Raw genomic sequence first — 15,826 nt, 5'->3', positions numbered from 1 at the left:
TGCGGTCATACACTATCAGGCGCTCCTCTACTATATACGTGCGGTCATACACTATCAGGCGCTCCTCTACTGTATACGTGCGGTCATACACTATCAGGTGCTCCTCTACTGTATACGTGCGGTCATACACTATCAGGCGCTCCTCTACTGTATACGTGCGGTCATACACTATCAGGTGCTCCTCTACTGTATACGTGTGGTCATACACTATCAGGCGCTCCTCTACTATATACGTGCGGTCATACACTATCAGGCTCTCCTCTACTGTATACGTGCGGTCATACACTATCAGGTGCTCCTCTACTGTATACGTGTGGTCATACACTATCAGGTGCTCCTCTCCTGTATACGTGTGGTCATACACTATCAGGTGCTCCTCTACTATATACGTGCGGTCATACACTATCAGGCGCTCCTCTACTGTATACGTGCGGTCATACACTATCAGGCGCTCCTCTCCTGTATACGTGCGGTCATACACTATCAGGCTCTCCTCTACTGTATACGTGCGGTCATACACTATCAGGCGCTCCTCTACTATATACGTGCGGTCATACACTATCAGGCGCTCCTCTACTGTATACGTGCGGTCATACACTATCAGGCGCTCCTCTACTGTATACGTGCGGTCATACACTATCAGGCGCTCCTCTACTATATACGTGCGGTCATACACTATCAGGCGCTCCTCTACTGTATACGTGCGGTCATACACTATCAGGCGCTCCTCTACTATATACGTGCGGTCATACACTATCAGGCGCTCCTCTACTGTATACGTGCGGTCATACACTATCAGGCGCTCCTCTACTGTATACGTGTGGTCATACACTATCAGGTGCTCCTCTACTGTATACGTGCGGTCATACACTATCAGGCTCTCCTCTACTGTATACGTGCGGTCATACACTATCAGGCGCTCCTCTACTATATACGTGCGGTCATACACTATCAGGCGCTCCTCTACTGTATACGTGCGGTCATACACTATCAGGCGCTCCTCTACTGTATACGTGCGGTCATACACTATCAGGCGCTCCTCTCCTGTATACGTGCGGTCATACACTATCAGGCGCTCCTCTACTGTATACGTGCGGTCATACACTATCAGGCGCTCCTCTACTATATACGTGCGGTCATACACTATCAGGCGCTCCTCTACTGTATACGTGTGGTCATACACTATCAGGCGCTCCTCTACTCTATACGTGCGGTCATACACTATCAGGCGCTCCTCTACTGTATACGTGCGGTCATACACTATCAGGCGCTCCTCTACTGTATACGTGCGGTCATACACTATCAGGCGCTCCTCTTCTGTATACGTGCGGTCATACACTATCAGGCGCTCCTCTCCTGTATACGTGCGGTCATACACTATCAGGCGCTCCTCTACTATATACGTGCGGGTCATACACTATCAGGCGCTCCTCTACTATATACGTGCGGTCATACACTATCAGGCGCTCCTCTACTGTATACGTGCGGTCATACACTATCAGGCGCTCCTCTACTATATACGTGCGGTCATACACTATCAGGCGCTCCTCTACTATATACGTGCGGTCATACACTATCAGGCGCTCCTCTACTATATACGTGCGGTCATACACTATCAGGCTCTCCTCTACTGTATACGTGCGGTCATACACTATCAGGCGCTCCTCTACTATATACGTGCGGTCATACACTATCAGGCGCTCCTCTACTATATACGTGCGGTCATACACTATCAGGCGCTCCTCTACTGTATACGTGCGGTCATACACTATCAGGCGCTCCTCTACTGTATACGTGTGGTCATACACTATCAGGCGCTCCTCTCCTGTATACGTGCGAGTCACTCACATACTGTATATAGTGAGCAGTGCTGTCTAATAGCCCGGTACCTCGGTGGTCCTGATTTCTGGAACGGTGCCCCAATAGGGCTTTCTCTGCACAGTATCTACGATTCTTAGGGTTACCCTTCAGAGTCTTTGATTAGGACATAAGGGGGGATAAAAGGAAAGATGTCTCCCCTAACGCACCTCATACATTAATGAAGTCCTTCCCCTAGTACTGTCAGTCACCAGGAGGCGTGTGAGGGTACTGTCCCCGCTGTATACTGTACAACGCACACTGTAATCTGCAACTGCCCCTGGCCAGAGCAATATTCATTGCGCAGAGTTGCACTGAACCTCTCATTCTCTGTGCAACATTTCAGAAGAAACGTTAGGAAGCAGCGAATGTGTCCTGTCCCTCGTTACTGCAGGGGTATGGGTGGACAGGGTTCTATTCAGAACGGCATTGGCTCCTTTAAGAACAATTTTGTTTGTTTAATTAAATGTATATATTCATTATTATCAGCAGAAATGACGCAGGACTCCTGATCTCCAGCGAGTGTTGTCTGAGCTCCGGCCTATGTCAGCGCTATATAAATACAGAGACAATCAGACTATTGCAGCTTCTGTTGTGTGCCGTGTAAGTGGAATCTGTGCTTTGTATCTGACATATACACTTACCTGCGCTCACAGAATACCCGAATATAGAAGTTACCCTCCTGGTTGGGGTCATATGTGGAAGGCACAATAACATAATCCCCTGGGGCCACGCACGCCCGCATTGTGACCCCACGGCTGTTCTGAGGGTCTCCTGTGTCACACACTGGGCGACTCCTTGTGAAAAATCCACGGTCCAGTCGGGGACGAGAGACCTAGGACATGAAGGGGTAGCTTTACTAAAGGTCACTTTGGGGTTTTTGGTCATTTTGCTGCCAGTTTTGCAAAAACGCCTATTTACTAAAGTCAAAACCCACAGCAGACCCACAGCAATCCCACAGCAGGCCCACAGCAAACACGCAGCAAAATCCACAGCAAACCCACAGCAGGCCCACAGTAAACCAACAGCAAGACCCATAGCAAAACTCAACCCACAGCAATCCCACAGCAGACCCACAGCAAACAAGCAGCAAAATCCACAGCAAACCCACAGCAAGACCCATAGCAAAACCCAACCTACAGCAAACCTACAACAAAGTGACAAACCCAGAGAAGACCCACCGCAAACACGCAGCAAAACCCACAGCTAAACCCAAAGCAAACACGCAGCAAAACCACAGGAGACCCACAGCAATCCCACAGCAGACCCACAGCAAACACGCAGCAAAACCCACAGCAAGCACGCAGCAAAACCCACAGCAGACCCACAGCAATCCCACAGCAGACCCACAGCATACACGCAGCAAAATCCACAGCAAACCCACAGCAGGCCCACAGTAAACCAACAGCAAGACCCATAGCAAAACCCAACCCACAGCAATCCCACAGCAGACCCACAGCAAACAAGCAGCAAAATCCACAGCAAACCCACAGCAAGACCCATAGCAAAACCCAACCTACAGCAAACCTACAACAAAGTGACAAACCCAGAGAAGACCCACCGCAAACACACAGCAAAACCCACAGCTAAACCCAAAGCAAACACGCAGCAAAACCACAGGAGACCCACAGCAATCCCACAGCAGACCCACAGCAAACACGCAGCAAAACCCACAGCAAGCACGCAGCAAAACCCACAGCAGACCCACAGCAATCCCACAGCAGACCCACAGCAAACACGCAGCAAAACCCACAGCAAGCACACAGCAAACCCACAGCAAAATGACCATAACCCGACTTTAGATCACAATGGGACATTGGACAAACAATCAGCTGTTTCACATAGAGAATAGGAGCTACATTACGAATGGTTTCCATAGTGACAGTAAAACTATGGTGCCCCCCTTCCCCCTCCCCTGTCACTAGAGCCGGCTGGTGACAGTGATTTTGGGAGAGGCCTGCCCTGATACTATGACCTGTGAAGGCTTCATTAGCTGTAGAAATGAACCTGCCCCGACCTCGCTGCCTGGGAAAATAGGGGGGAAAAACCTCATGGGTTCCCCCGAATTTACAATAACCAGCATTGGGCCGACGCTATAGCGCGAGGTTCCACTGTCATAGCGGCAACCTGCCTCAGACTGGTCAGCCCAGGGCCCGATTTCCGCACAATGTTGGGGCCCCCCTCCCAAGAGTCAACCACTCCTGAAAGCCGGTGGTTATTCCCCGCACGCCTTATGGTGGTGCCGGGTTATTGGTTAGATAGGTAATATAGAATATTAGAATAGATATGTTCATGGGGTGGGGGGGGGGAGGTATTTTACGGGGGTCCCGACTTTTATGAGGAAATCCAGCTGACCAGGTTTGGGGTGTGCTGGTTGTGGTTATGGCAGGGTGACCGCATGTTGTGTTTCCCTGCTATAGCGTCAGCTCCCCTCCTGCTGGTGCAGCCTGGTGCTGGTTATAGGGGGATTTGGGGGGAGGGAGACCCAACACATTTAAAGAAAAACCCTCTTCCCGAGATTTTCAACCTAACAAAGCGGCGACCGTAGTAATCTTTCCAGCGGCTTAACCGAAAGATCAAAACTGACACCAATCAGAGCGGCAGAACCCGGCGGATGATAAATAGTTGTTATAGATAGAAACGCGCAGTCGATAATGGTCGGTGTCTGTTTATCCTGAAATGTGTTACCTGGTGCAGGAGTGCTTTCTATTGTTACAGGGTGTATCAGGGTGAGGCTGAACAGGAACCTGCCATGGGACGAGAGGGTTACCTGGGGCTCCCAGACAGAGAGAGGGGCCAGTGACGCATCACACACTCACCTGTTCTTTAGGCACCTGTCAAAGGAAGAAGGAAAATATCATCAGATCCCAGTTCTTATATTAGGTCCCTGAAAAAATAGTAAGTGCTTCTATAACTTCTAATGCTCTGGTGGGGGAGGGGGTGGGGTGGTGGTTAATGTGAGGGACACTGGAGCAAGAATTGAGAGCGGCAACATGAAAGTAAGACAAAAATGTACTTCATATATACATAATTATATTGTTATATATTTCTCTGGTTATATATTTAAAGCTACCCTACTTGTCCTTTTATTTATTCTTCTATTACGAATGTAGTATTACGCTGTAGTATGCTGTAGTATTACACTGTAGTATTTTGCTTTAGTATTACACTGTCGTATTATATTGTAGTATTACACTGTAGTATTATACTGTAGTCAGTAGTGCCAGTATGGCGGTACATCGGGAAGATGAGCGGTAGTATATGTGCCTGGGTTACACCGGGAGAGAGCAGTAGTATATGTGCCTGGGTTACACCGGGAGAGAGCAGTAGTATATGTGCCTGGGTTACACAGGGAGAGAGCAGTAGTATGTGTGCCTGGGTTACACTGGGAGAGAGCGGGTAGTATATGTGCCTGGGTTACACTGGGAGAGAGCGGTAGTATATGTGCCTGGGTTACACTGGGAGAGAGTGGTAGTATATGTGCCTGGGTTACACTGGGAAGAGAGCGGTAGTATATGTGCCTGGGTTACACTGGGAGAGAGTGGTAGTATATGTGCCTGGGTTACACCGGGAGAGAGCGGTAGTATATGTGCCTGGGTTACACTGGGAGAGAGCGGTAGTATATGTGCCTGGGTTACACTGGGAGAGAGCAGTAGTATATGTGCCTGGGGTTACACCGGGAGAGAGCAGTAGTATGTGTGCCTGGGTTACACCGGGAGAGAGCGGTAGTATATGTGCCTGGGTTACACTGGGAGAGAGCGGTAGTATATGTGCCTGGGTTACACTGGGGAGAGAGCGGTAGTATATGTGCCCTGGGTTACACTGGGAGAGAGAGCGGTAGTATATGTGCCTGGGTTACACTGGGAAGAGAGCGGTAGTATATGTGCCTGGGTTACACTGGGAGAGAGCGGTAGTATATGTGCCTGGGTTACACTGGGAGAGAGCGGTAGTATATGTGCCTGGGTTACACCAGGAGAGAGCAGTAGTATGTGTGCCTGGGTTACACTGGGAGAGAGCGGTAGTATATGTGCCTGGGTTACACCGGGAAGAGAGCGGTAGTATATGTGCCTGGGTTACACCGGGAGAGAGCGGTAGTATATGTGCCTGGGTTACACTGGGAAGAGAGCGGTAGTATATGTGCCTGGGTTACACTGGGAGAGAGCGGTAGTATATGTGCCTGGGTTACACTGGGAGAGAGCGGTAGTATATGTGCCTGGGTTACACCAGGAGAGAGCAGTAGTATGTGTGCCTGGGTTACACCAGGAGAGAGTAGTAATATACGTGCCTGGGTTACACCGGGGAGAGAGCGGTAGTATATGTGCCTGGGTTACACTGGGAGAGAGCGGTAGTATATGTGCCTGGGTTACACTGGGAGAGAGCGGTAGTATATGTGCCTGGGTTACACTGGGAGAGAGCGGTAGTATATGTGCCTGGGTTACACCAGGAAGAGAGCGGTAGTATATGTGCCTGGGTTACACCAGGAGAGAGCAGTAGTATGTGTGCCTGGGTTACAGCGGGAGAGAGCAGTAGTATATGTGCCTGGGTTACACTGGGAGAGAGCGGTAGTACATGCACCTGGGTTAATGCTCTCTTGGCTGGCTCCACCCTCCGCACATCATCACACAATATAGAGGGTGCTGGCCATGCTCTGGGACCGGGAAGCTTAGCTCCTCGGAGTATCAGAAGCAGACTACAGTACAGGCACCCTGTAAGCCACATGCAAGTGCCATAGGCCATAACCAATGCCGACCCCCATGGCCCTGAGGATACACTTACATATACTGTACTAATAAATGTTGTGTCAATGACTAAGAGATACTTGCTTTGTACAGGTGACAGGCTATGTGGAGCTTGTCTGTCCTGCCATCTGTTTGCATCAACTCCACCAGCACTGTCCAGCGCTCCTCTGTAGTTCCAGGCTCCACCTCTTCATCTGAAGCCCCGCCCACGAGGATCCGGAATTGTGGGTTAGTGAAGAAAGATCCTGAGTAATATGTAAGTTATGGTTAATTCCAACTCCCCTAATGTATATTGTTAATAGTGACACACAGAATTATATTATTGCTGTATAATCAGTTGTCTTTCAAGGTAGAGAGTTTCACAACCTATCGATACTCTGTGGCCGATATTCTAGAATTATTTTTAATAGCTAGAACTTTTGAAATTAAAAACGAAATAAGTGTTTTTTTTATTTAATTTATTTCTTATTTATATTCCCCATTTTATTTATTTTTATGATATTTTAGTGTGTGATGATGATTGCATGGCTAATACAGCCCCGGATAACCTGATCTCATGGAAGCATTGATATACTCACTCAGTCTCCGACCTCCACCTGCACTGACCCCACTCTCCCACCGTCCATGCAGGTGAGTGGCAATACAATGGGAAGAATCCAGGTTGACTCTACAGGTAACAATCATGGAGAATAGGCTGCAGAAATCTTCGCAGAGCATCCTACATGGGAAATTACAAGAAAGAATACATTAATTTATTTCCCCCTATTCCAATTCCATATCATATATCTGGTTTCTACTACAGCGTGCAGTCTACAGCATCATCAATACTATAGCGTGCAGTCTACAGCACCATCTCTACTATAGCGTGCAGTCTACAGCACCATCTCTACTATAGCGTGCAGTCTACAGCACCATCTCTACTATAGCGTGCAGTCTACAGCACCATCTCTACTATAGCGTGCAGTCTACAGCATCATCTCTACTATAGCGTGCAGTCTACAGCACCATCTCTACTATAGCGTGCAGTCTACAGCACCATCTCTACTATAGTGCGCAGTCTACAGCACCATCTCTACTATAGCGTGCAGTCTACAGCACCATCTCTACTATAGCGTGCAGTCTACAGCACCATCTCTACTATAGCGTGCAGTCTACAGCATCATCTCTACTATAGCGTGCAGTCTACAGCACCATCTCTACTATAGCGTGCAGTCTACAACATCATTTCTACTGTAGCGTGCAGTCTACAACATCATCACTACTGTAGCGTGCAGTCTACAGCATCACTGCTTGTTAGGTGCCGCGGTCCGCGGCGCCGCTCGGTCTGCTTCCGAGCGACGCTCACGGCCGCCGCACCTCCCTCCCTGCCCGCCCGGCGCCTAGCAACGCCAGGACGCCGTGCGTACTGTAGCTGCCGGGTCCCTGGCAACGCTAGGACGCCGGGCGTCCTCAGCCGCTGGGTCCATAGCAACGGGGACGCCATTGGCGGACCGCGTTCCCCGTTGCCAGATAGGATTGATTAGTTGCTCGTGCAGCAGGGCAGCTGCACGGCAACTAGTAATTAGGGTCTGGGGGCTGGTCTTGCTGGCCCTCCTGTCATTGGCCAGCAGGGTCTTTTTATGGGAGCCAGCACACTGCAGCCTCGCCGGTGATAGCTTCCTGTATGCTGTTCCTGGCTTGCAACGTCTGTTCCTGGTCAGCTGTATCTGGTCGATCCTGCTCCCTGTGCTCCTGAGTTCTGGAGTTCTGAAGCCGGTCCTGGGAATCCTTCCTGTCCAAGTGAACCTGTTGCGGTCATCTGGGGGTTCTCGCTTGTTGGGGTTCTCTCCCGGTTTCGTGAGTAGCGGCTTCTGCCGCGTGTTGCGGCCTAGGCCGCTTAGTCCTTGTTTTACTTTGGTATTGGTGGTTTTTGCGGAGGTTTCCGCTTTTCACTGTCCTCCCCGGAACTCGGCGGTGCCGTGTGGGGGAGTGGACAGTGGTATCTTTTTTGTTGTTCTTTTCCTTTGGGGGCGTGCCGCACATATATTTAGTTTTAGGGTAGTTAGTAGCCCCTAGCTTCTGTTTGCTTTAGTTAGAGGTCCCCTTGTTATTATTATCCTGTCTCGGTTCACGCCTTGTCTCACTCTAAGACCTGGGGGCATCGGAGTTGGGCAGACCTAATCCGCCCTTCAAACGCGGCTGCCATGGGCCCAAGAAACCATAGTCACTCAGGCGTGAACTGACCACACGGGTAAAACAACGGAGGTAGGGTGCTAGGGGCTGTTCCCGTACCATCCCTTATTTCAGCGTCACGTCCTGGTGCTCTGGACTCTCTACACAAACATCTCTCTAGTTCTGAGCATCAGGAACGTAACATTATCACCGGCCCAAAAACAAAAAAAGAATAATATTAAGAGTTATTTGTTTTTGGTGGGCCTTGAAATTTGGCCTCATGAATCCGGCAGTATTAGGACCGAATCCCAGCCAGCTTTTGGCCAACCAGATTCAGGAACTAACTCAGATGGTTCAGGATCTTACTCTTCGGGTGAGATCGCAGGAAGATCTTTTGCGAGTCTCCCCGAGTATGATTCCAGAACCAAAGATGCATCTACCTGACCGTTTTTCAGGTAACCGAAAGGATTTTTTTAATTTCAAGGATGCTTGTAAGCTTTATTTTCGTTTAAGGCCCCGTTCCTCTGGTACTGAGTCTCAGCGGGTCGGGATTGTGATGTCTTTACTGCAAGGCGATCCGCAAACCTGGGCTTTTGGGTTAAAAGACGATTATGTTGCCTTGCTATCTGTAGATGCCTTTTTTAAGTCTCTAGGCCTTTTGTACGATGACCCTGATAGAGAAGCGTCGGCTGAGAGCCACCTGCGTGCACTTAAGCAAGGGAAAAATCCAGCAGAGGCGTATTGTACCGAGTTTCGCCGTTGGTCGAACAACTGTGGCTGGAATGACCCGGCCCTGGGCAGCCAGTTTGGCCTCGGTTTGTCTGAAGTTATTAAAGACAGTCTCCTTCAGTACCCCGCTCCAGAGACTTTAGACAAACTCATGGAGCTTGCTATTAAAATTGATCGTCGTCTCCGGGAGCGGAGGGCTGAAAGAGGAGCTAGTTTCAGGCCTAGTCCATGTGTGTATACTTTCCCTGAGGACGTCGAGGAGCCCATGCAAATGGGTCTCTCCCGGCTGTCCCCAGAGGAAAGAACCAGAAGGCTAAATTCTGGTCTTTGCTTGTATTGTGGTGGCAAGGGACATATCGCACGTAATTGCCCGAATAAGCAGGGAAACGTTCTGACCAAGTGAATTGTGAGGGGGTTCACTTGGGTCTGCAGTTAATCTCCTCTAGTGATTCCTTATTAGTACCTGTAAAAATTTTCTTTGGTAGCCTCAGTTCGTTAGTGTCGGCCTTCGTCGACAGTGGAGCTGCGGGAAATTTCATGGATCTTGGTTGGGCTCAGGCTTTGGGTGTTCCACAGATACCTTTGGATAAACGTATCACCATGCACGGCTTGGATGGTGGTCCGCTTTCTAATGGGGTTATCACTCACCGCACACCTCCAGTACAACTGACAGTGGGGGCCCTACATTCGGAGAAAATAGAATTTTACCTTACCCATTGTCCGGCTGTCCCCGTAGTTTTGGGTCACCCCTGGCTGCCTTTCATAATCCCACCATAGATTGGCGGTCTGGGGAGATTTCCCGATGGGGTCCCTTTTGTGTTAAGGAATGTATTTCCCGTCCAGTCCGGGTTGCGGCAGTCACCCCAGAACTTATTCCTTTGGAATATCAGGACTTTGCCGACGTTTTCTCCTAGGGTAATGCGGATATTCTGCCTCCTCATCGGTCCTATGACTGCGCTATAGACTTAGTTCCCGGTGCCTCTTTGCCTAAGGGGAGACTATATGCCCTGTCTGGGCCGGAAACTCTGGCAATGAATGATTATATACAGGAGAGCCTAAAAAAAGGCTTCATTAGGCCCTCGAAATCTCCATTGAGTGCAGGGTTCTTTTTTGTTGAGAAAAAAGATGGGTCGCTCAGACCATGTATTGATTATCGGGCTCTGAATAAAATTTCTGTTAAAAACACCTACCCCTTGCCACTGATTTCGGTACTGTTTGATCAGCTCCGGACTGCCGTTATCTTTTCCAAGATCGATCTTAGAGGGGCTTACAATCTCATCCGAATAAAATCTGGGGATGAGTGGAAGACGGCTTTCAGCACACAGTCGGGACATTATGAATACCTGGTGATGCCGTTTGGGCTGTCTAATGCTCCTGCTGTATTTCAAGATCTCATTAACGACGTCCTTCGCGACTTTCTAGGAAAGTTCGTAGTCGTTTATTTAAACGACATTTTGATTTACCAGGGCCGGTGCTAGGGTGTTCGGCGCCCCCCTGCAAACTATAAAATTGCGCCCTCCCATATTCCGTTGGCGTGCGCCGGGAAAAGGGGTGTGGTCTCACAAGTAAGGGGCATGGCCACACAATAGTACCCCCATTTAAAATTACGCCACAATGTAGCACAATCTTATTAACCTTATACGTAATGCCCCACCCGTAGTAGTAGCGTCCTTATATGTAATGCACCCCAGTAGTAGTAGCGTCCTTATACATAATGCACCCAGAGTAGTAGTAGCATCCTTATACGTAGTGCACCCCCAGTAGTAGACGCGTCCTTATATACGTAATGCCCCCCCCAGTAGTAGAAGCGTCCTTATATGTAGTGCACCCCCAGTAGTAGAAGCGTCCTTGTACGTAATTCCCCCCTAGTAGTAGTAGCGTCCTTATACGTAATGCCCCCCCACAGTACTAGTAGCGTCCTTATACGTAATGGCCACCCCAGTAGTAGCATCTTTACATGTAATGCCCCCCCCTGTAGTAGTAGCGTCCTTATGCATAATGCCCCCCCAGTAGTAGCATCCTTATACATAATGCACTCACAGTAGTAGTAGCATCCTTATACATAATGCCCCCCAGTAGTAGTAGCATCCTTATACGTAGTGCCCCCCCAGTAGTAGTAGCATCCTTATACATAATGCACCCAGAGTAGTAGTAGCATCCTTATACGTAGTGCACCCCCAGTAGTAGACGCGTCCTTATATACGTAATGCCCCCCCAGTAGTAGAAGCGTCCTTATATGTAGTGCACCCCCAGTAGTAGAAGCGTCCTTGTACGTAATTCCCCCCTAGTAGTAGTAGCGTCCTTATACGTAATGCCCCCCCACAGTACTAGTAGCGTCCTTATACGTAATGGCCACCCCAGTAGTAGCATCTTTACATGTAATGCCCCCCCCTGTAGTAGTAGCGTCCTTATGCATAATGCCCCCCCAGTAGTAGCATCCTTATACGTAATGCCCCCCCAGTAATAGTAGCGTCCTTATATATAATGCCCCCAAGTAGTAGTAGCGTTCTTATACGTAATGCCCCCCCCAGCAGTAGTAGCGTCCTTATACGTAGTGCACCCCCAGTAGTAAAAGCGTCCTTATACGTAATTCCCCCTAATAGTAGTATCGTTCATATACGTAATGCCCCACAGTAGTAGTAGCGTCCTTATACATAATGCACCCCCAGTAGAAGCCTCCTTATATGTAATTACCCCGTAGTAGTAGTAGCGTCCTTATAAATAATGCCCCCCCAGCAGTAGTAGCGTTGTTACGCGTAATGCCCCCCTGTAGTAGCGTCCGTATACGTAATGCACCCTCCCAGTAGTAGTAGCGTTGTTACGCGTAATGCCCCCCTGTAGTAGTAACATCCTTATACGTAGTGCACCCACAGTAGTAGTAACATCCTTATACGTAATTCCCCCCTAGTAGTAGTATTGTCCTTATAAATAATGGCCAACCCAGTAGTAGCGTAGTTTCACGTAATGCCCCCCTGTAGTAGTAGCGTCCTTATACGTAATGCCCCCCAGTAGTAGTAGCGTCCTTGCATGTAATGGCCACCCCCAGTAGTAGCATCATTATACGTAATGCCCCCCCAGTACTAGCGTTTATAAAGTGCGCGTACGCAGACATACCTCACACACACAATTCACACATTTATACACACACATACACACCCACCCACCATATGCACACACACACACACACACACACACACACACACACACACACACACACACACACACACACACACACACACACACACCACTTACCTAAGCCAGTCTCCCTCTGTACTGCAGCCTGGTCTGTGTAGCTCCGCCCCTTCTGTCCCGTTTAGCCCCGCCCCCTTTCGGACCGTTTAGCTCCGCCCCCTTCTGTCCCGTACTCAGCCGCTGTCACACGGGGAGGGGAGGCAGGAGGTTTTTGATTCTGCAGGCGCTGCTGCCAGTGACTGTCATACAGTGACAGACACAGCAGCAGCAGGGGGACAGGACGGCGCAGCAGTGAAGGGATTCAGAGCAGGGGAAGCGCCTCTCTGTCCCAGCGCCTCCCTGCACTGCATCCCTTCGCTGAGCGGGTAGCGCCGGGCCTGACTCTGAGTCTTTTGAACAACAAATTACCCATGTGCGACTGGTCCTTCAGAAGTTACGGGAAAATCATTTATACGCCAAACTGGAGAAATGTGATTTCCATATCACAGAAGTGTCCTTCCTGGGGTATATTATTTCTCCTAAGGGGTTTTTCATGGAACCAAAAAAACTCCAGGCCATCCTAAATTGGGCACAACCCACGAACTTAAAAGCAATTCAGCGCTTTTTAGGGTTTGCAAATTACTATAGGCGTTTTATTCATACCTTCTCAGATTTGGCTGCTCCTATTGTGGCATTGACTAAAAAAGAAGCGGACCCTTCCAATTGGTCGCCTGAAGCCAAGTCTGCCTTTCTGACCTTAAAGCAGGCCTTTGTCTCAGCTCCAGTACTCAGACACCCTAACCCGGATCTCCCCTTTATTGTCGAGGTAGATGCCTCAGAGGTTGGAGTGGGGGCTATCCTTTCTCAGGAAGACCCGGAGTCTCAGGAATTACACCCATGTGCCTTCATGTCCAGAAAATTCTCCGCCGCAGAATCCAACTATGATGTTGGTAATCGAGAATTGTTGGCAGTTAAGTGGGCTTTCGAGGAGTGGAGGCACTGGCTGGAAGGAGCAAGGCATACCATTACGGTGTTTACTGACCACAAGAACCTGCAGTATATTGAGTCAGCTAAACGGCTTAATGCTCGACAGGCACGTTGGGCGCTGTTTTTTACTCGTTTCAGGTTTATTATCACCTTCAGGCCCGGTTCCAAGAATACAAAAGCCGATGCCCTGTCACGTTGTTTTCTTCCGGTTCACAATAACCACCCGGCTACTACCCCCATAGTCCTATCGTCTGTCATCCGGGCTGGCCTCACACAGGATTTATTTACACAGCTAGTCCAGCTTCAGCAGCAGGCTCCCAAAGTCACTCCTGCAGATCGTCTCTTCGTCCCTGAATTTCTGAGAGGCACTGTTCTAGCTGAGTTTCATGATAATAAGGTTTCTGGTCATCCGGGTATCACTAAGACCTTGGAGTTAATCTCTCGCTCAGTGTGGTGGCCTAATCTTTCTAAAGATGTAAGGGAATTTGTCCGTTCCTGTCAGGTTTGTGCTCAGTACAAGGTATCTCGATCGTTGCCGGTCGGGCAACTCATGCCTTTAGCCGTTCCTCTCAGGCCATGGTCACATATATCCATAGATTTCGTGGTGGACCTTCCTCTTTCAGCTGGATTTCGAGTCATTTGGGTGGTAGTAGACCGTTTTAGTAAGATGGCCCACTTCATTGCTCTCCCCCGATTACCCTCTGCTCAAGGGTTGGCAGTTTTATTTCTCCGCCATGTGTTCAGGCTCCATGGTTTACCCAAGGATATTGTCTCTGATTGGGGACCGCAATTCATCGCCCGTTTCTGGAAACATTTCTGTGCCTCATTAAATATGAAACTCTCTTTAACATCTGGGTACCATCCACAGTCTGATGGACAAACTGAACGTGTTAATCAGTCGTTAAAACAGTATTTACGGCTATATTCGGCCAAACTTCAGAATGATTGGTCTGAATTTTTTCCTTTGGCCAAGTTTGCCTATAATAACTCTTGTCATTCTTCCACCAAGGAGTCCCCATTCTTTTCGGTCTTGGGCTTTCATCCTAGAGCCAATTCTTTTTACCCTCATTTTCCAGTCTCCTCGTTGACCTTAACTTCCCGTCTCAGAATGATTTGGAAAAAGGTGCACCTTGCCCTTAAGAAGGCTGCCTTCCGAGAAAAAAAATTTTCTGATAGGTTCCGACGCCCATGCACTTTTAAGGTGGGAGATAAGGTGTGGTTGTCAACCCGCAACATCAAGCTCCGACAACCCTTGGCTAGATTGGGACCCAAATTTATTGGACCGTTCCTTATCGTTAAGAAGGTCAACCCAGTTGCTTTTCGGCTACACTTGCCTAAATCACTCAAAATTGGCAATACTTTTCACTGTTCCCTTCTGAAGCAGTATTTTTCTTCCAGGAGATTCCCTCGGAAGACTTCCCAGGGTAGACCTCCGGTGGATGTTCAGGGGCAACAAGAGTTCTTGGTGGAGAAGGTTTTAGATTCCAAAGTTTCTCGGGCCGGCTTTATTTTTTGGTTCACTGGAAAGGCTATGGCCCGGAAGAAAGGTCTTGGGTCCTGGATAACGATTTACATGCCCCCAAAACTTAAGAGATTATTCTTTCAGGAATTTCCTCAGAAACCCGGCTTTAGGGGTTAATTAACCCCTCCTCAAGGGGGGGTACTGTTAGGTGCCGCGGTCCGCGGCGCCGCTCGGTCTGCTTCCGAGCGACGCTCACGGCCGCCGCACCTCCCTCCCTGCCCGGCGCCTAGCAACGCCAGGACGCCGTGCGTACTGTAGCCGCCGGGTCCCTAGCAACGCTAGGACGCCGGGCATCCTCAGCCGCTGGGTCCATAGCAACGGGGACGCCATTGGCGGACCGCGTTCCCCATTGCCAGATAGGATTGATTAGTTGCTCGTGCAGCAGGGCAGCTGCACGGCAACTAGTAATTAGGGTCTGGGGGCTGGTCTTGCTGGCCCTCCTGTCATTGGCCAGCAGGGTCTTTTTATGGGAGCCAGCACACTGCAGCCTCGCCGGTGATAGCTTCCTGTATGCTGTTCCTGCCTTGCAATGTCTGTTGCTGGTCAGCTGTATCTGGTCGATCCTGCTCCCTGTGCTCCTGAGTTCTGGAGTTCTGAAGCCGGTCCTGGGAATCCTTCCTGTCCAAATGAACCTGTTGCGGTCATCTGGGGGTTCTCGCTTGTTGGGGTT

The 15,826-nt window shown here is 49.5% G+C and overlaps 1 protein-coding gene across 1 annotated transcript in view; it reads right to left on the bottom strand.

Annotated features, from left to right (window-relative positions):
- Nucleotides 1-2,501: 2,501 nt before the first annotated feature.
- Nucleotides 2,502-15,826, bottom strand: part of LOC135043494 (calpain-1 catalytic subunit-like) — a gene marked incomplete at its 3' end in the record, with an annotated part of 60,623 nt that continues 47,298 nt past the window's right edge. The window contains exons 10-13 of the mRNA XM_063955120.1: nt 7,175-7,314; nt 6,681-6,841; nt 4,677-4,691; nt 2,502-2,692 (exon numbers count right to left, since the gene is read on the bottom strand). Coding sequence (XP_063811190.1) covers nt 2,502-2,692; nt 4,677-4,691; nt 6,681-6,841; nt 7,175-7,314 — 507 coding nt within the window. The remainder of the gene's footprint in view (nt 2,693-4,676; nt 4,692-6,680; nt 6,842-7,174; nt 7,315-15,826) is intronic.

The sequence above is a fragment of the Pseudophryne corroboree genome, unplaced genomic scaffold (assembly GCF_028390025.1).
Source record: "Pseudophryne corroboree isolate aPseCor3 unplaced genomic scaffold, aPseCor3.hap2 scaffold_865, whole genome shotgun sequence".
Taxonomy (NCBI): Eukaryota; Metazoa; Chordata; class Amphibia; order Anura; family Myobatrachidae; genus Pseudophryne; species Pseudophryne corroboree.
This window is presented reverse-complemented; position numbering and strand designations above follow the sequence as displayed.